Here is a 21,997-nt window from a genome sequence, read left to right as displayed (position 1 = left end):
ACATTCTTGTCAAGAGATATTAGTAGGACTTCCATCAGTTCCTTCAAACAATGTGTCAGTAACATCAATTGTAAACTACGTGAATCGTCAAGTCTTCAATTTGAAGAGGTGCCTATTCCCACTTCACACAATACCATAATTTGTGACACATCTACTGGACATCCACGTCCATACGTCACTCCTGAATTTAGACGTAACATTTTTGATTCAATACATAACCTATCTCATCCAGGTATTAGAGCAACACAACGCCTAATAACTAACATATTCGTATGGCCGTCAATTAACAAAGATGTCAGACTTTGGACCAAACATTGTATCCAGTGTCAACGTGCCAAGGTACAGCGTCACACAGTGACTCCGATAGGTACCTTTGCAACACCTGACGCTAGATTTAGCCATGTTCACATTGACATTGTTGGTCCGCTAACCCCATCCAACGGTTGTTGCTACTTACTCACATGCATAGACCGATTTACAAGGTGGCCTGAAGCAATACCCATTGCTAACATTACAGCTGAAACTGTAGCAAAAGCATTTACTGAAAGATGGGTAGCTACATTCGGTGTTCCCGCAATAATAACCACAGATAGAGGTAATCAGTTCGAATCAAACTTGTTCCAACAACTATCCCAATTAATAGGCAGCAAACACATTCGCACTACTGCGTACCATCCAGCAGCAAATGGATTAGTGGAACGTTTCCATCGGCAACTTAAATCTGCTTTCAAAACGCAGAGCGAGCCTAACAGATGGACTGAATCACTACCACTTATTTTACTAAGTATCCGCTCATCATTAAAAGTGGATATTGGTTGTAGCGTTGCTGAGTTAGTGTTTGGATCCACTCTGAGATTACCTGGTGAACTCTTAGTCCCGGTCAGTAATTTTGATAGTCTAGACCCAGCCGTGTACGTTGACCGTTTGCGCCGACACATGTCTGAATTAAAACCAGAGTCTACAAGACCTAATCAACGCAAAAGTCACATTCATACCGATTTACATTCATTTTCCCATGTGTTTGTACGCGTATGATTCGGTAAAGAAACCATTACAACCACCTTATCAAGGCCCGTACCGAGTCATCGACAGAAAGAGTAAATTCTTTATAATCGAAAAAAATGGCAAACAAGATTCAGTTAGCATTGATAGATTAAAGGTTGCTCACATTGTCTCAGAGACAAAATCTATAACAACACATGTTGTTGATGAACAACCAACACCAGCCAGTGCCCCTGAACAGAAGTCGGAAAGAATTATTCGTTCTGGACGTCATGTTCGGTGGCCAAGTAGATATGTACATACCGTAGTTATAGATAGATGAAATTTTGTAAATAATGTTTGTATATTATTATCGATCACTTCCTTGTGAAGTTGTGATCTTGGAGGGGGCTAGATGTAGTGAATTCCATTAACAGCTGCCAAGCATGTGTTAGTTTTTAGTGCTTGCACTCAGAGACTTTTACCATTCCCCTATTGTATGTGACCATCTGGGAATGTCAGCTGTAAATGGTGAACAATCAGCTCCAAAACCCCAAGTGTAGTATAAAATATGGTGTTCCATAGAGGACAGCCTCCGTCGTAGTTGTGAGTTGTCCGTCGGAGTTGTGAGTTGGGGCGTCGGAGTTGTGAGTTAGGGCGTCGGAGTTGTGAGTTGGGCCGTCGGAGTTGTGAGTTGTGCGTCGGAGTTGTGGGTTGTCCGTCGGAGTTGTGGGCTGTCCGTCGTAGTTGTGAGTTGGGCCGTCGGAGTTGTGAGTTGGGCCGTCGGAGTTGTGGGTTGTCCGTCGGAGTTGTGGGCTGTCCGTCGTAGTTGTGAGTTGGGCCGTCGGAGTTGTGGGTTGTCCGTCGGAGTTGTGAGTTGTGCGTTCTGGTTGTATTGTTAGTTGGGCACCGTGGTTGTGATTTGGGTATTTTGTGATTGTGAATTGGGCGTCGCGTTATAGTTGGGCGCCGTGTGATTGTGAATTGGGCGTCGCGCATGGTTGTGGATTCATTGTCGTGGATGTGAGTTGGGCGTTGTGAGTTGGGCGTATTCTATGAAGTTGGGCGTCTTGCTTCTGAGTTGGGCTTCGTGATTTTTTAGTTGGGCATCGTGTGGATTAATTGGGCGTCGTGTTGTTAATGTCCGTCGTAGTTGTGAGTTGGCCGTCGGAGTTGTGGGTTGTGCCGTCGTAGTTGTGAGTTGGCCGTCGGAGTTGTGGGTTGTCCGTCGGAGTTGTGGGTTGTCCGTCGGAGTTGTGAGTTGGCCGTCGTTGTTGTGAGTTGACCGTTGGAGTTGTGAGTTGGCCGTCGGAGTTGTGAGTTGTCCGTCGGAGTTGTGAGTTGTGCCGTCGTAGTTGTGAGTTGGGTCTATCATTTTTGGATTCTGTGTCCGATCTGTTCTAGGAAGCAAGAGAAGTGTGTTATTTCATGCATGGCACAATCGGGGAACTTCTGTGACTCTAGATGATGTAAGGTCTTCGTGGATTCTTGCTAGGTTTTTATTTAAAAAGTAAAACGATACCCTCCAATAATGTGGAACAAAGCGTGGTATAAGTTTTGCCACATCAGTGTCAAAATTTCCATTCAGTGTCAGTTTTCATCAACAAAATGCACATTAAACATTGCTACAATTAGGTTTGGCTGACAAATGAAAACCTAATAATCATAAAATTCTAAAACATAAAATGTATAACGTATTTTTTAAAAGATGACCCTTATCATTAAACTTACCAACAGTTGATGTTATGTCGAAGGGACAAAATGCATCCTATCTCATCGTACGTATAACCCGCGTCAAAGTAGTGCCGCACCAATCCATCTCTTTTACATCCTGTTAAGTTATTTGACATTCTATCATTTTTTGTTAATAGTGAAAACGCCCATTCCTATTTTCATTTATTTTATAACATCGTAGAGAACACGTTTTTTAAAGATACCTTACAGTTTAGGCCGGTTCGCAGGAATTAAAGATGATGGTTAGCCCGTATTCCTCAACAAAATGAAAGAACAAAATATTTACATATTTTTAACGCCAGGAACTGTAGGTAGAACGATTTTTATCCAGACCATTTCATTCTGATTGGTTGAGCTCCGGTCAATCAGGAGAATGTGCAACTTACTGAATATTCATGACTGTTCGTTTCGCGCACACTGCGAAATTGTCAGCTATAATGTGTCACTTTGTGTACAGAAGTACATAATATTCAAGCACCAGACTGCTGTCCAATGTAAATTATTGAAATTGACGTCATAATACAGGAAAATGAAAAGGCTGATCCAGCCATTCACTGTATTTTGTAATCTTTGAAGTATATATAAAGTAAGTGGCAACAACTCTATATCCTGGAATAATTGCAATTTAACATATTTTGGCCTTCAGATCGTCTAAAAATCTGGCAATGCATCTGTAAATTGCTACTACATGTAGTTTCCCGGGGATCCATAAGAAGTTTTTGAACAGCAAATAAACCCACCAAGGATACAAGTCAATAAAACAAACTCAAGGCATCGTCAGATTTATGTCTATAATTTTTTATTTGGAAGCACAGCTTGCATACACACAGGTCACAGCTCGGGTATCAGAAAAAGTTGCATAGTTCCGTTGGCTTATGCGTTCATGCGTTCGTATTTCCGTTTACAACAAACAACATATAAATTATTTCAAGTTAACCAATTAAAACACTATTCATCCATACCTAGTCAATCCAACTTACATAACACTTTCAAATACTAAAGTTTTAGTATGTGTTTGTTTGTTTGTTGGGGTGTTTGTTTGTTAACCTGTTCGTTGAGTGAAATTGTTTGTCCTTTTGTCTCTTGGTTGGACTGATACACCTCTTGGTGACAGTGCAGGCACTATTGTCAGTCCTGGCAAACCTGTAGTGTTGATGTCTATCTGTTGTCCTCAGTCGTGTAGTACTTCTTTTTTTTTTCTTTGACTGCCTTCCATCCTTTTTATAGATCTTGATGTATCCCCCTTGTTACTGTTTTCAAATCCAGATGTATGTTTTTATATAATTAATGTTTTAAAGAGTTTTTTCCTTTTCGTATAAATTTTTGTAATTTTTTGTATTTTATGTGAATTGCCAAATAATAATAATAATAATAAATAATAATAAAGGATGATTTGACCATCTTTGGACTAATTTAATGATAGGCATACACTTTAAATTTTATTTAATTTTTATTTAATGTTAAATTGCTCTCGGGGTGTGAAAACATATAACGCTTTCATGGTGCCTTGAACGAAAAAGAAATTAGTGAAAGATTAATGCTAGTTCGTTCGTGCTGACTTGCCCTATATATACGTTCAAATTCAACACTTTAATGCTGTTCGTGATTAGTTTTAATATTCTTATAAGGCCCGCATCGTACCTGCAGTTATTAAAGAATATGTTACAATTCATAAACAACATTTCGAAGGGGCGTAGATAAATATAAAATATCAGATCTGCAACTGACAACATAGTGCTGTGCGAACAAAACATAGGCCTAATTTCCCAATAAAAGCATCGAACACATGGGTCCATCCATTTCATGTAGGCATAGGCAAGCAAAAACGACAACTCAAAAGGATATTGCCTTCTCGGTGACGAATCGATGGACTCAGCAAGGTTATAATTCATCACAATCGGAACTCAATCACATGTGTAGAAGAACCCGGAAGTAGGCATACGCCACCTATTGGCCATTGCAGTTTAGTACACAAAATAAAAAGTCCGACGGCCAACTCACAACTACGACGCACAACTCACAACTCCGACGGCCCAACTCACAACTACGACGCACAACTCACAACTCCGACGGCCCAACTCACAACTCCGACGGCCCAACTCACAACTACGACGCACAACTCACAACTCCGACGGCCCAACTCACAACTACGACGCACAACTCACAACTCCGACGGCCCAACTCACAACTACGACGCACAACTCACAACTCCGACGCCCCAACTCACAACTCCGACGGACAGCCCACAACTACGACGCACAACTCACAACTCCGACGGCCCAACTCACAACTCCGACGGGCCAACTCACAACTCCGACGGCCCAACTCACAACTCCGACGCCCCAACTCACAACTCCGACGCCCCAACTCACAACTCCGACGATCCAACTCACAACTCCGACGGACAACTCACAACTACGACCGAGGCTGTCCTCTGTGGAACACCATAATAAAAGGCTATTGTAAGTTCCTTTGTGCACGCCCATTGAGCAGGCCCTAATCTTTTTCCTTAGCCATATAAAAGTGAATGCAGACAATTGGTCGCCCTCACTCTTCTCCAGATTTTGGTACAGAAAGGTTGTATCTCTCTAACTTATATACATTGTAGTCGTAGTATTTGTTAAGGTTCATTTATTGTGGTTGTCCAAAGGCTGACCATTAGGGTATAAAGTAATATCTCTTAATACTTAAATATAAATAGTAGCTAGTAATTGTATTTGGGAGATCTTAAATAATTTGAATGAAGCCAAAGCTGACCAGCGCCGCCAAATGAAGCTTAATTCTGCCCAGACTCAGAAATAGGGTAAGTGTATATTATTGTAAAGTTATACCCTATAGTATAGAGTCATGTTTATCAAGCTCAGGACTCGGTCTCTGCTTATGATACTTTCCTTTCTATATTCTCCTCTCACTATAATTCTCATTTACCTCTCACTCTCAAAAAGGTTAGGACTAAAAAGATAACCAAGCCATGGATTACTCAGTCTATTGTGAGCTCTTGTCACTTCAAAAATAGGCTGCATAAACGATTTCTTCGAAATCCGACTGTAGCTAATGAGCAGCGTTATAAAATCTATCGCAACAAGCTTACTGCCACCATACGCTTCGCCAAAAAAAGATACTACGCCGACAAGCTTGACCATACCAAAAATGATCTCAAAGGTATTTGGAGAGAGATCAATGGCATCTTTGGCAAACAGAAGAAAACCAGCCTTCCTAGCGAGTTTATGGATGGTGATAATCCTGTGTCCAGTCCGCCTGAAATTGCCGACACTTTCATTACTAATATTGGCTCTTCCTTGACTAACAATATCTCCCCTACTCACTACACTGAATCATTTTTAAATCTGTTCTTCCTTTCATTGCTGAACCTCTTAGCTACATCTTTAATCTGTCTTTTCTAACTGCTTCTGTTCCTCTCAACCTTAAAGTCGCTAAGATCATTCCTATTTTTAAAAACGTAGGAATTCAGCAACTATATACAGGCCTATTTCCATCCTTCCTTGTCTTTCTAAAATCTTAGAGCGGCTTGTCTATACAATCGCCTTTCTCAGTTCATTTCCCACCATCGTATTCTTTTCGATCAGCAATATGGCTTTAGATCAACACACTCTACCGACATGGCGCTCATTGAACTTGTCGACAAAATAACCAATGCGTTCAGCAAAAAATTCTCTGCTATTGGTGTTGTCATTGACCTTTTTAAAGCTTTCGACACACTAGATCACTATATTCTTATTTTCAAACTAAACCACTATGGTATCAGCCGTCGATTTCACCAAACTTTTCCTAACTTAGGATTAATCTTAGGACTTAGGACGGGTTCAGTTCCGTATCAAAATACGTAGGGCGCATTGAACTCATCCTAAGTTAGGACGGGTTACTCGTCCTAACTCGAGATAGGATTGATCCTAGCGTTTCGTGAAATCGGCTACAGGGGTGTCCCGCTTCAATGGTTTGCTGATTACCTTTCTAACGGGTACCAGTGAACTACAGTAGTGAGCTGTGACTCTAATCGTCGGCTTATCTAACACCCTCATGCTCTCGCTCCTGTCTTGTACATAGTTAATTCCTAATTGTTAATTTATTATTTGCTTTTAGATTATATTGTTCTTTTGTATAATTTACTACACTTTAGATTTGTTAAATTTCTATGTACTGTTTAATTTTCACAATTGTTTTCTTTTCTTTTCAACAAGAGTATGGAATAAACTGAATTGAATTGAATTGTTTTATGAATTGAATTGAATTGAATTTTAGGCGTGCGTGCAAAGCCCGAATCTTATACCAAACAATATTTTGCTCACGTACCTGCAGGTATTTGCTCTTCCACGGTTAGTTGATTTTGTTCTCCTTTGCCTTTGATCGGTTTTGAAAAGAAAAGTGCTGCATGCAGATTGGAAATTCAATTCAATTCAATTCAGTTCAATTCACATTTATAGGTGCAACCTAGGACACACAAAAAACCAGAGTCTTATGGCTCATTTAAATTTGTGTATGCCCTAAAAATATTTTAATTAGAAAGATTTGAGAGCCCCCCCCCAAAAGTTTCAGTGTAAAAATATTGCCAAATTTCGATGGTCTAGAATTTCAAAAGGTCGTGGCCTCGAATCCCCACCGATTCGGTGATTTTGTTTTTTTCACCAGAACTCTGGAAAGTACTGAGCTTACAGTGCTAATATACATCTGTTTAAGGGTATAAAACCAAAACTACTTCATTGTATGATACTAAAGGGATGTCCTATGATGACATTATTTACTTGGATCACTTAGAGATCGCCGAGGAAAGGTTTCACTCGATCTTCTTCTGACACTCGTAAAATACATCTAATTCTCCCACCGTATACAAGGATATTGTAAAAAAAAAAAAAAAAAAAAAAAAAAAAAAAAAAAACGTCATGGCATTAAAACTTGATCAAGTTTTGATTTCTCAGCTCTCAGAAAACAGCTGTATTAATGGCATAGGCCAAATAAAAATTGAACATGTTTAACGTCCCCGTCAAACTCCCTTTTAGATGCGTTTTTCTTTTTTCTTTTAAGTTACATTTTATTTTTGAAAAAAAAAAAACTTACGAACAAAATTGTATAGACATAAGACATAAGAAAGACATTAAAAAAAAAATCTTTCTGGAAACAAACAAAAATTACGAAACAAATTGTATAATTATTATTTTTAACGATCTCAGCAAAAAAAAAATCATTTGATAAAAAAAAATCCGACGGCTATTTAGAAAGAAGACGAGAAAAAGTCCCTCCTTCCTTTTTACAAAAAGGGTGGACGCTAAACGTTTTTGTTTTTTGTTTTTTTTTTGGCAACAAGGGTCACAAACTGGTCAGTGTGCACAATATTAACCAATTCAAAAGAAAATCTATGTATTGAAGGTTGGTTTTAGACAGCACAAAATAGAACTGGGGTTAGTGACAATATCAATGGTTGAACAATTCACCTAGCCCTGGGGACAAGGGGAGCAAAGTGACCCCAGACATTCCCGGTGTCAATGGAGTCGAAAAATTGTTTTGAAAATACACCCCCACACCCTCTCTATTCACACACGCACACCATTATTCGCAGAATGGCAAGCAGTCAAGGGTTGGCAAGTCCCTATTATCATAGGCCTATAGGCTTTGTCACAGTAAATTCCGAAGTTTGTGAAGTATACTTTTTTTGAGAAAACAATTATCAATTCTCGATATCGATAATAACGGATTTATTTTAAAGACAATGGACACTATTGGTAATTGTCAAAGGCCAGTCTTCTCACTTGGTGTATCTCAACATTTGCATAAAATAACAAACCTGTGAAAATTTGAGCTCAGTTGGTCGTCGAAGTTGTGAGATAATAGTGAAAGACAAAACACCCTTGTCACACAAAGTTGTGTGCGTGTAGATGGTTGATTTTGAGACCTCAAGTTCTAAACCTAAGGTCTCGAAATCAAATTCGTGGAAAATTACTTCTTTCTCGAAAAACTATGTCACTTCAGAGGGAGCCGTTCCTCACAATGTTTTATACCATCAACCTCTCCCCATTACTCGTCACCAAGTAAGGTTTTATGCTAATAATTGTTTTGAGTAATTACCAATAGTGTCCACTGCCTTTAAGCACATGTCATGACAAAACGTGCGGAAACAAGTGTGGGTATCCGGTTATTTTCTCCCGACTCCGACGACTGATTGAGCCTAAATTTTCACAGGTTTGTTGTTTTATATATAAGTTGTGGTACACGAAGTGTGGGCCTTTGGACAATACTGTTTACCGATGTTGTGCGATTGCTTTAAGATCTAACAGAACGCTCATTCGTACTTACCCTTTTAACCTCTAGGCGTAAGTTTTATTTATACATCATGTTGGTGAACATTGTGGATGAATGGCAAAGATCGCGCAGTGTTCAAAGTTTGCTCCCGAGCTATCCTGCGCAAATTTAAAAATCCATGCATGGTAAAAAGGTTTGCTACATATAAACAAAATGGCACAACGCGCAAATTTAAAAATGGCCATGCGCCCAATAGTGCAAATATTATGTTTGGTCGCTATTTACTCAAATTTAACTAGCGTTTTTTTGGAGAACTTTCATTTCAATTAAATTCAATATGACTTTTACTCCATGCTTTATCTCAGTGAGACGAAAATTTGTTTAGCAATGTAAAACGTATTTTAATACATATGTTAAAACCAGTTATGGGTGCCACAACTGGTAAATACGTTTTACATGCTAAAACTGAGACGAAAATCATGTTCGTGACATTGTTTTACTAATAATTTCTCAAAAAACTAAACCACCTCAGCAAGTAATATTTTAAGGGAAGCTTTATATTGTTGTTTTCATCAAACTGTGTTGTGGTAAAGAACAAAATAAAAGTTCACAGATTTACAAATAACGTACAGGGTTTACAGAAGGTAATGGTGAAAGACTTCTCTTGAAATATTGATCCATGAAATGCTTTACTTGTTGAGAAAACATGAAAACAATATCAATTCTCGATATCGAGAATTACGGATTTATTTTAAACACATGTCATGACACGGCGAAATGTGCGGAATCAAGAGTGGGTTTTCCCTGTAGTTTTCTCCCGACTCCAAAGACCGATTGAGCCTAAATTTTCACAGGTTTGTTATTTTATATATAAGTTGTGATACACGAAGTGTGGGCTCTGGACAATACTGTTTACCGAAAGTGTCCAATGGCTTTAAGTACAACCATACAGGAGTAATTAATGTAGCCATCTATAATCTAATAACCAAGTATATAAAAGCTCATTACAGACCAAAGCATTATTAGACGCGATTTCTCTGTCTCGCTTGATTGCATTTAACATTAGAAATCTTCCATCTTCTTTTGGAGGTAACTCAACCACATCAGCAGCCCTGATGACTTTACCTGGTGATGACATTATTTAAAGGCAGTGGACACTATTGAGCAATTACCAATAGTGTCCACTGCCTTTAACTGTTTTCCCCCATTTGCAGTGCAAATGTATAATCTTTAAAATACTTCAGTTAAACTTAAAACTTTTTATTCTCTGTTTTATTGCTTGTAGACTATGCATCTTTGAAGCCACGTAAGCCAATTTGCAGAGCAAAGATATCTTCTGCTAAACGGGACTACATAATGACCGTAGCACCAGATGGAGGATGGGGTTGGTTCGTGCTCCTTGCGGCCCACTCTACCCTCATCTTCCGAGAGGGTATCGCCAAGTGCCTGGGCGTCTTTTTGCCTACTTTTAGAGATGTGTTTGAGACCAGTACGTCGATGATAGGTTGGATAAGTTCCCTATGCGTCACATTCGCCGATTTTACAGGTATCCTTGCTTTTTATCGTCATTAAGGCAGTGGACACTATTGGTAATAATTACTCGAAATAATTATTAGCATTCAACAATACTACTCGGTAATGAGAAAGGGGAGAGGTTGATAGTAAGAACCTGTGAGAAACAGCTCCCTCTGAAGTACATAGTTTTCGAGAAAGAAGTAATTTTCCACGAATTTGATTTCGAGACCTCAAATTTAGAAATTGAGGTCTCGAACTCCTGAAAGCTCACAACTTCGTGTGACCAGGGTGTATTTTCTTTCATCTCGAAACTTCGATGAGCGATTGAGCTCATACTTTCACAGGGTTGTTATTTTATGCATATGTTGAGACACAGCAAGTGAGAAGACAATAGTGTCCAGTGTCTAATAAGTTTAGGGAAGGTTTCCGTATCCTGCCACCACTATTTCATTGATTTTTATATCTCATTGAGATTAGATACAAATTTATTTCATTACGAATGAAAAAGTGTTGTCATGATACGGACATTTTTCCTAAATCTGTAATTTTCGTGGCCGAGTTGTCAAACTCAAGCTCTTCTTTTGACCGAATGTAGCTTAGAGGAGGTACCAAGTGTCGATGACCAATTGAATCCAACATTTGCACAGGTTTGTTATTTTATGCAAGTGTTGGGATACAGCAAGTGAGAAGACTGGTCTTTGACAATACATGTATTATCAAAGGTGTACAGTGCCTTTAAAACACAGTGTCCTGTGGCTATAGACTTTGTTACTCTCCTACGCCCACGGCTTTAATTCTGGTGAATGACGAAGATAGCTACAGTGTATGAGATCGAGCGATACTGAAATACATGCTTGGGATCGATATGCACCTGTCCACACTCGGGGACGAGTAATCAACCCCTGGCAATCGAAATCTACTGTAATTACATGTCGGGTGCTTAAAGGTGCACCGTAGTCGTTATTGACTTTTGCTGTTGCTGTACACCGACTGCTGTTGCTGCTGCCCCTGCCACTGCTGCTGCTGCTGCTGATGTTTTTTGTTGCTGTTGTCTGTTGCATTCTGTGATAAGATGAAATAATAATAATAATAATAATAATATACAAATTATTCGATTTATATAGCGCCTAAAAGTCTACAGGCACTTAACAAAGTATATTTACGGAGCTCCAGGAGTGCCATCCCATATATCGAGTTACCGACATACTTTACCTCATCAAGACGACTTATTTTGTGGAACTAGTTACCGACATATTTTATCTTGCTAAGTCGCCTTTTTCAAAACAATCAGTTGACTACCCAACACAATTTGTCTCACCAAGTCGACTTACAGAAACTAAGAAGTTGACTTATACACAGCATGAACACCGTGCACGCTATCCACACCTCGTCCACCTCTGATTGTATAAGTCAATTCAAGTATCCTCTTCAATTTTATTGTTTTATGTAAAAAGCAAACTAATAGTTTACTAATTTTATTTTAAAAATTTAATGGCTGTTAGCAAACTGCTGCGTCCAGCTAAAACTATATGATGTACATGCAAAATATTGTTTCTGGCCTCACCTTTTGACCCTACCAGATAGCTACGTCAGAATGGGATAATAAATCATGCGGTCAGTTCAAAAGCATAAAAGTATGTTTTCGACAAACTGTTGAAAAGAAAATTAATTTGAAGGTAACAGACAGCACACAATGGAACCAAGTTTAACTCGTTGACAATACCAAAAGTGAAACCGTCAGACGTTGAACTCGCATTATCTCCATGCGCTGATGGCTATCAAAAGGATACCATTTCATTGTCGCCACAACCACCCACTGATAGAGCGGCAGCTCGGAGCACTCTGGTTAACGGAGCGAGATACCAATACTTGAGTACAGGAACATTTAGTGGACAACCTGACATTATTCAGAAACAGATGTCTGCCGGGACCCCCCCCCCCCCCGCTGCGTTTGGCGCACGGACCCCCAACAAAGAGGCCAAATAATGGGCTGAATCAAACATTGTAGGTACCACATGAAACCAGGTGGAAATGGTCATTAACAGGATGCTTAGTAAAAAATATCAACCGCCAGACACATTGTCTGCTGCATTAGGCCTGCCAGACACCCCCTCCCCCAAATATTTAGTGCACAAACCTATGGGTTGAAATTAACCAGTTGTCAAATCAGCTCAGATTTACATGGAACTTAGTCTAACTGTTACACTATGGCTAAAATGAACACACACCAAAAATTAAATCCATGCTTTATATCGTTTCCGAGATACAGCCTCTTAAAATATTCTTAAACCTCCCCTTTTTGGAGCTCCGCCCCCGCCCGACCGCGCGCGTCGTCGTGATAACTGTTTTTCAAACTTTAAAAGCCCTTAATTTTATAACGACACCAGCTGTAGGGCTGAAAAGGTGTATGCTTTTTAAGTTGTGGCCCTATAGATTCATTATTTGGCTGCATTGGGCCCGCAAGACCCCCCCCCCCCGCCCCGGGGTTAAACACCGGAGGAACCACCTAAAACCAAGTTAAAACTACCAATATGCCTATAAAACACTATTCTTATACCAGTATCAGCCGCCAGACAATGTTTTGCTGCATTAGGCCTGCCAGACCCCCCCCCCCGGTTTAAGCACCTGAAACAAACTTGATGTGTGCTGCATTGGGCCCGACAGACAACCCCACCCCCTGGGTTAAACATGTTAATGTATTATCTTATCAACAGCTCTCCAATGCTTTACCAAGTCAGTTTTTAATTGAGTAATTTTTTTTGAGTAATTACCAAACGCGTACCTTATCTTTAAAGGCAGTGGACACTATTGGTAATTGTCAAAGACTAGCCTTCACAGTTGATGTATCTCAACATATACATAAAATAACAAACCTGTGAAAATTTGAGCTCAATCAGTCATCAAAGTTGCGAGATAATAATGAAAGAAGAAAACACCCTTGTCACACGAAGTTGTGTGCGTTTAGATGGTTGATTTCTAGACCTCAAGTTCTAAACATGAGGTATCGAAATCAAATTCGTGGAAAATCACTTCTCTCTCCAAAACAATGGCACTTCAGAGGGAGCCGTTTCTCACAATGTTTTATACCACCAACCTCTCCCAATTACTTGTCACCAAGAAAGGTTTTATGCTAATAATTATTTTGAGTTATTACAAATAGTGTCCACTGCCTTTAAATAAAATCAGTAAATTAATAAGTTTGCTTGTTACATATTAAAAATACAATTGAAGCGGATGCCTGAATTGACTAATACAATCATAGTTGGACGAGGTGCGGATAGCGTGCTCTCCTTTTGTACAATATTTGATACACACACGTCTCAACGTGTGTCCAGGCTGTGTAATAATAATAATAATAACTAGACATTCGGTGTTTGTGACCAAACACAAAGCTGTTCCGTGTTCTTTTGCTTTGATTATGTGTTAACATTACCAAGGAGTCTATAACTGAAAAGAAGTTTGAAAAATACTGTACAGTGTCTTGAGTTACGGTGCCACTTCATGGGGTCACGGTAACCTAAGGCTAATCTCTAACGCCCAAGGAGTCTGTAACTGAAAAAAGTTAGAACATCGGTTGTGTAGTTCTTGAGATATGGTGCCACTTCTGGTTGACCCGGAAGTAGAGGTCAACTTGGGGTCATAAAGTTTATTTTTAATGCCTTAGGAGGATAAAACTGAACAAACATGGCTGGGACATCAGTTTATACACCAGACAAATCTATTATATGGATATTCTTTTGAATATAAGTTGTATCGACAACAGACTTTTATCCTTTTGATCACCATCAGCCCCATGTATAATAAACTTTAAAGGCTGACGATTGCACTTTTGGTATTGTCATTGTTAAACTCCGGTTCCATTGTGTGCTGTCTGTTACCCTCCACGCATAGATTTTCTTGTGAATAGTAGCTGTGTATGATTCATGGTTCGCTGAATAATGTGGCAATAACAAACTTTTATCATTTTGAACTGAATGCTTGATTTATTATCTAAAGGTAAATTCTTGAGGCCAGTAAGAGTATTGTGCACGTACACCATGTAGTTTTTGTTGGAAACCGTTTGCTAACAGCCATTTATGTTACCCTTTGAAATAAAATCAGAAAATTTCCAAGTTTGCTTGTTGCATAAAATTAAATTAAAGATGATGCGTGAATTGACTTTTACAATCAGAGTTGGACTCTAGACTGACGTGTTGGACTCCTTGAACACTCCAAGTGGTTCAATAGGTAGTGCAATTCCAATACTTATGCTGATGTTCTCATGATGTCAGCATCAACAGGAAGTTCCAACAACTTTGTCCCCTTGTACAATTAAATATGCAATATGGGTCACGTGGTTAATTAATTACGATTTAAAAAATTTTTGGGGGTCGGTGGTTTGATGTTTGATCTAGTACAAGTTGATTTCACAGAACTCTTAACCACCAAACTCTGCCCTTATGATCACCATTTTTCGCTTACTGTGTTTTTAAACATCATCGTGTCATGCATGCACACAGGTTATGTTGGGCTAACATTTGAGAAAAAGAAAAGGCAACACTATCGATATAAAGATAAGAATCTAACTTAAATATTACAAAAAGAAATATTTTTTAGTTTTGGGGGCTAAAAAATCGAGGGTGTACCGGCACAAAGGAAAATGAGATCTTTCTTTTGCATGCTGTGATAAAATGAAATAATAATAAAAATAATAATAATAATAAAAATAATAATAAAAATAATAAAAATCTCGACGAAAACAACACCTGTTCCGACGGTAGGTCGGAACAGCTAAAAATAATAAAAATCTCGACGAAAACAACACCTGTTCCGACGGTAGGTCGGAACAGCTAATAATAATAATAACATAACATTTATAAGGCGCGCAGTATCTGGAATAGATCCATTCAAAGGCGCCGGAAGCTAGTCAGCTGACAAATTAAACAAATGAGACTTGAGGTTGTGTTTGAAAGTAGAAAGATCAGGTGTGGCCCTCAGCTCGTCTGGGAAGGAATTCCAGAGACGCGGTGCGCAGCTGGAAAAGGCACGGTCTCCGTAACTTCCCAGACGAGTTTTGGGAACATAGAGTATGTGTGATGATGATGGTGATCTAAGGCCTGGTCTGTTGTTACGTTGTTGTAAAAGATGTGTAATGTAGCAAGGTGCTAACCCATGGAGGGCCTTGAATGTGAGAATCAAGATTTTGAATTGTATTCTATGTTTAACAGGAAGCCAGTGGAGATTATATAAAATGGGTGTTTGTGATCGGAAGATTTGGTTCTGGTGAGTAGGCGCAGTAGGTAGGTGGTGATAAGTCAACGTCTTAGTTTCTGTAAGTCGACTTGGTGGGATCAATTATGTCAGTTAGTCGACCCAAGTCGGTTTGTTGTGATAAATTATGTCGGTAAAATGACTTATCATTATGAGTCGACTTGGTGAGATAAATTATGTCAGTCACGATTTATCATTTTATATGAGTCGACTTGTGAGATAAATTATGTCAGTAAGTCGACTGATTGTTTTGAATAAGTCGACTTAGCAAGATAAAATATGTCGGTAAGTTAACTTATTCCACGAAAATTAAAGTCGTCTTGATGAGCTAAATCATGTCGGTAACTCGATATGTGGGATGGCACTCATGGAGCTCCGTATAATATATTAAATAAATATTATCCTTAACTATTTACAATTGAGTGAATGATCTTATTCTAAGATTCTACAAAAATTAAAGTTGTTTTTGTCTTTTTCTTTTAAAGGTCTTATAAGTGGACCCCTCTGTCAGCGATTTGGCTGCCGTCCAGTAGCAATAATTGGCGGCGTGTTTGCTGGCTCTGGGCTGGTAGTCGCAGCTTATGGTGCTCGGACTATGATGCATTTATCCTGGTCGCTTAGTTTTGCAGGTATTTATGTTTCTTCAAGTACTCGATTTATATAAATATTAGTCTCAACTCCCAAACATCGCATGCCTTTTCAACTCACTCTGTGACGCTCAATAAAAATGGGACTATACGTTTGAATTATGAGACCTAAAGATAAGACGCATCGATGTTTTTTTTTTGGGGGGTCTAAAAAGTCAGATAAGACGCGTCTTATCCGCAGGAAAATACGGTACTCCGGTTAAAAACATCTGTTAACTTTGTACAATAACGTCATTATTATTTATAGCACCATGTAACGGATTACAAGGTGCTGTGGCGCAAGATGCTGACAACTGATTAAAACAAATCTTCTATTAAAATCTAGTCTACTTTCCAGATAGTCTGGTTCTTTACGGTTTCTACCCGGGTGAGAATACAGTTTTGCTATTGTACACAGCGAACAAGACATTCAACTCAAGACTTCCATTGTGAAACAAGGGGGAACTTGGGGAAGTCTGGTCGTTCTTTGTCATTATTATAGTTATTGGATTGGCCGCTGGGGGCGCTAGAGCATTCCTACTCCCCCAGGGACTTTGTGAGTGACCTAAAGATGGACCTATTTCCTGAGGCCAAAGGTTGAGGGAACTTCACTCATGATAGGGCCTACTTCTGGTCACTCACAGGCCCGAGGGGGATAGACGCGTGCACAAGTGAACAAATTATTGGTGCGTTCGATTAGCTTCCCTGGGTGTCTACCCGGCGGTGCTCACTCGTGTGAGCCCCTGACAAGAGCTAAACGAACGATCGCTCACCGCTCTCATAGTGACGTCATGTACCTGGGGCCAGCCCCCAAGTGACACACTCCACAAGCAGGGCACTGGGGGCTGACCCGGGTGAGCCCCTGTGACGTCAAAGCTATTCGAACGTACCGGGGGGCAGACCGGGGCAGACACAGGGAAGCAAACGAACGCACACTATATGCCAGCCAGTGTACACACCTCGGTCTAAAAATGAAAAAGGAAAACAACTCTTCAGGGTTAACCTAAAGTGTTATAACTCACGAGCAATTTATAGTCTTTAGCAATTCCTAAATAAGGAACGGTTTTAGTTTCCAATATTATTAAGTTTTAAATCAGAGAAACAAGCGCGAATTTGAATGCGTGTTCATGATGTTGTTTGTTGTTTAACCTCTAAAAAAACCTGAGAATGTATAAAATTGTAAATTGCGAAACTAGGAGCTGTTTTTTTTTAGTGGGGTAGAACTACCGTAGAATGTACTTTTGTAAATATAGCGTACAGACGTCATATATTGTTCGGGCCGGTGCAATGACACTGTTCACACCATGTGTGAGTTTCAGTTTAAGCCGATAATGGAAAGAATTTAACCATTCCACATTTTGATTTTGATCGGTACTTTTTTTTCGAAGATCATTCATTACTGAATTCCGGTTGAGTTGTCACATTCCCAACTGTTTTTTTTTTTTTTTTTTTTTAAAGTTATTATGGGGGTAGTCTAGACTTTAAAGCCACTGGACCCTTTCGGTAAACAGTATTGTCCAAGGTCCACACTTCGTGTATCACAACTTCTATATCAAATAACAAACCTATGAACATTTAGGCTCAATCGGTCATCGGAGTCGGGAGAAAATAACGGGAAAACCCACCCTTGTATCCGCGCGTTTCGCCGTGTCATGACATGTGTTTAAATAAATCCGTAGTTCTCGCTATCGAGAATTTATATTGTTTTACCGTTTTCTCAAAAAGTAAAGCATTTCATGGAATAATATTTCAAGAGAACATTTCACCACTAACTTCTGTAAACCCTGTAAGTTATTTGTAAATCTGTGAACTTTTATTTATTTTTTTTCTGTACCGAAAGGGTCCAATGGCTTTAAAAGTAATGACATTTTTAGTTATTCCTTTTTGCTTTTTGTGAAGCCTAAAAAAAAATGTTTCTCGACCTAACTCGCAAATTAGTTTTCGATGAAGTGGAACATATTTTGAGGTTGGTTGAATTTCAATGAAACAAACTCATAAAAAGACATTCTAAAGTCTATATGTTTTCAATCAGGCGGAACATATTTTGTGGTTGATTGAGATTCAATATAAAAACTCCATATTTCTTTGTGTTTTTGTTTTCGTGTATCCAGGTGTCGGGTTAGGTCTTGCACTCACCCCCAGTTTAACCATGATTAGTCGGTACTTTGACAAGCGCTACAGCATGGCGAATGGACTCGCCTATTCTGGATCAGGGGTGGGCATCTTGACACTTGCCCCTCTTTCCCAACTTTTGATTGATTGTTACGGGTGGAGGGGAGCCCTCTCCGTGATCGGTGCTATGACATTCAACGTGGCTGTATGTGGAGCGCTACTCAGACCGCTCCATTTGTCAACAGGGATGAAAGGACAGGGGCGTCGATACCAGAGACTCCCCTCAAACAATGACGAAACCAACAGTATCGATTCTAGTAACGACATTGATGATGACGTCACACCAGGTGGAGGGGGCGTGTCTGGAGACTCTGAATCAGGAGGAGGGTGCTGTAAATTCAAGGGTGAGATCCTTGCCCTGTCGCTGTTCAAAGATCCATCTTTTTTGCTACTCATGGTTGTTCAGGTCTGTGGACGTTTCGCGTATATGGGCTGGCTTGTCTATTTGATTCCACACGCTATTGAGAAAGGGATTACGCCAATGGGTGCTACGCTCCTGGCCTCCATAGCCGGTGTCACCAACATCTTCTCCCGGGCCTTGCATGGTATCCTAGTGGACAGGAAGATCTTAACAGCCACCCACCTTCTAACCATCGCGGCTGTAGTGGCTGCTGGGTCCCTAATGGTGGACCCTTTACTGAAAACCTTTGCGACCCTTACCATCGCATCGTTGACTTATGGACTGGCTAGTGGGGTATACTTCCCTATATCCGTCGTAGTAGTCAAGAATGCTGTTGGAGTTGAGAAATTCGCCAATGCGTTAGGATGGTCGTATGGTTTTGCTGGGATTGGACGAATGCTTGCTGGATTTATAACAGGTAAATCACAAAACGCTACAACCCATTTGCGGTAAACAATTGTATACCACAAAACCCTACAACTCAAAGTTATGTTAAAATTACCAGAAAGTGCCCACAAGGTGTCCACAAGGTGGCCTCAAGGTGCCCCACAAGGTATCCCCACAAAGTGCCGCACAAGGTACCGAAAAGGTGCACAATGTGTCCACAAGGTGCCCTCAAAGTGCCCAACAAGGTATCCCCACAAAGTGCCCCACAAGGTACCGAAAAGGTGCACCACGAAGTGCCCACAATGTGTCCACAAGGTGCCCTCAAAGTGCCCCACAAGGTATCCCCCACAAGGTGCACCAAAACGTGCCCACAAGGTGCAGGTGCACCCCAAGCTTCCCCACAATCTGCCCCACCATGTGCCCCATCACACAAGGTGCCCACAGTCTGCCCCACGTGGCCGCAAACTAGGTGACAACAAGGTTTCCCGTTAGCTGCATGCACCACAAGGTGCCCCACAAGGTGCAAACAAGGTGCCCCACAAGGTTCCAAAAAGGTGCCGCACAAGGGGGTCCGAAACGACTACGGTATTTATTGTTTTTATAAATTGATTCATTTATTCATTTTCATTTATTGACTTGTGTTTATCAGGTTGGCTATTTGATCAATATGGAAGCTATGACGTTTCCTTCATCGTGCTTGGGCTTGTTCAGAGTGTCGCTGTGTTTCTTATGCTCATCATATGCTGTGTGGAGTACCACCGAAAACGACGTCAACTGTAAACAGTAATGGCGCAGTTTGTCCCCCTGTGTATGTCAATGCAGCCATAACGAGGCTTGGAAGACAGGTCTTGACTCTTTGCAAGGACTATGAGGAGCCCCATTTGAGAGTAAGGTTTGAATATTGTCTGGTACAATGACTTGTTTAGTCACAAAGTACCACTGCATTTGAGTTCCTCGGACTGCATTTTATATGTCAATTGGTTCAGGGCAAGCTTTAACATAGCAACCTCCAGATAAGCAAACCTTGGTACCAGAGTGTATGGGTGTTCACCGTCTCTTACATTACTACGCAAAGGCTTGCCCGGAATTATTATGTCATATCAACTGTCTCTATAGTCCGAGAAATTCAAAATTAATGTAACTTGTGATCAAGCACGTCAAGAAAGGGCATTCTCATTTGAATGCTCACATATATTTATTGGGGATCGTAAGACATTATTTGAACTCATGTGCTACCAAAGTGGTCCTGTGGTATGTACTGCAATAGGAGACTTTCCAACGCTAGGCGGCAGCAGACATACCGGGTAAATTTCCATTGTTTACGTAGTTCTGAACATGCGCATAATTCTGAGAACAATGGATTTACCCGGTAAGTCTGCTGCCCTCTATCGTCCCAGAAAGTCTCCCATTGGTTGCCTCCAAGTTGCTTGTAAAAGTTGCTTCGTGTGACAAGGCACTAAAGGCCCGGTCACACAGGCTCTGATAACGAGAACGAAAATGAGAGCGATAAAAATGCACGCCCTCGAATGGTTGAATTGAATGGGAGACTTTTGGGACGCTTGGTGGCAGCAGACTTACCAGGTAAAATCCGGGGTTCCTGGTAATGTGCGCATGCTCAAAAGTACGTTAACAATGGAAATTTACCTGGTAAGTCTGCTGCCACCTAGCGTTCCAAAGTCTCCCATTGCTCCACGCAGAATACGCCCACGCTTATTCAACCAATCGAGGGCGTGCATTTTTTCTCGTTATCGGGGCTTGTTGGGTGACCGGGCCATACGAAACTTTTAAGCACTCTGTACCAATGACGTCATCTTTGCTCAAAATAAAACCCGACGTCTTTAGCTTTAGTACAGAGTGCTATTGCAACCATGTGTTATTGATATTGCAATAAAATATGACATGAACATGATAATTATGTAACTAATAACTATAATTCTGGTGCGAAATAATTGAAACTACATGTAATTTTTTTATGAAAGCGTTTTAAACCTCAATCCTGTTCCCCCTAATTTTTAATAATTCACAATGGACTATAACAGTTGACATTGCAGGATTTAACAGTGTTGACAGTTTTAAATTGTAAAAAGGACCATTGTTTTAATAACTCTACTGGTTTGTTTTTAATTCTAACTCAACTTCTTTTTACATCGGTTTAAAGGTACAGGACACATTTGGTAATTGTCAACGACCAGTACTCTCACTTGGTGCATCCAAACATATGCATCGAAAATCTGTGAAAATTTTGGCTCAATTGTTCATATCGAAGTTGCAAGAGAATAATAAACGATAAAACACCCTTGCTCTATTACGAGTGCTTTCAGATGTAGCTACTAAAAGGCTTCAGTATTTTTATTATTTCAGTGAGAAATCTCTTTCTCAAAACTACATACTTCAGAGGAAGCTGTTTCTCACAATGTTGGGCTGAAAAATATCAACAGCTCCCCCCATTGCTGGTAACCAAGTATAAAGTTGTTACAATTATTTTTAGTAATTGCCAATAGTGTCCAGTGCCTTGTTTTAAAATAACTCAACTCATCGGGAGGTGAACCGCGAAACAATTCCTCCAAGAACAAGCTTCATGCTATGTTAGTATTGCTTGTTTTAAAATAACTCAACTCATCAGGAAGTGGACCCCGAAACAATTCCTCCAAGAACAAGCTTCATGCTATGCTAGTATTGC

General features: G+C 40.0%; 1 protein-coding gene across 1 annotated transcript; it reads left to right on the top strand.

The window, feature by feature from the left end:
• The first annotated feature begins 292 nt into the window (after positions 1 to 292).
• Positions 293 to 20,588, top strand: LOC117301775 (monocarboxylate transporter 13-like). Its single transcript, XM_033785791.1, has 6 exons — positions 293 to 339; positions 5,068 to 5,177; positions 10,253 to 10,513; positions 16,218 to 16,361; positions 18,470 to 19,348; positions 19,967 to 20,588. Exons 1-6 carry the CDS (start codon positions 293 to 295, stop codon positions 20,095 to 20,097), a joined length of 1,572 nt encoding a protein of 523 aa, XP_033641682.1. The 3' UTR covers positions 20,098 to 20,588.
• The last annotated feature ends 1,409 nt before the right edge of the window (positions 20,589 to 21,997 follow it).

The sequence above is a fragment of the Asterias rubens genome, chromosome 17, assembly GCF_902459465.1.
Source record: "Asterias rubens chromosome 17, eAstRub1.3, whole genome shotgun sequence".
NCBI classification, from domain to species: domain Eukaryota; kingdom Metazoa; phylum Echinodermata; class Asteroidea; order Forcipulatida; family Asteriidae; genus Asterias; species Asterias rubens.
The sequence above is the reverse complement of the archived record's forward strand: the minus strand, read 5'-3'. Positions and strand labels throughout refer to the sequence as shown.

Excerpts from the sequence above, each read along its gene's own strand:
- LOC117301775 (XM_033785791.1), top strand. The coding sequence starts at position 293 with ATGTCAGACTTTGGACCAAACATTGTATCCAGTGTCAACGTGCCAAG. Across the intron at positions 5,178-10,252 it reads CACCATAATAAAAGGCTATT|ACTATGCATCTTTGAAGCCA; the intron begins GTAAGTTCCTTT and ends TATTGCTTGTAG. Across the intron at positions 10,514-16,217 it reads CACATTCGCCGATTTTACAG|GTCTTATAAGTGGACCCCTC; the intron begins GTATCCTTGCTT and ends TTTCTTTTAAAG.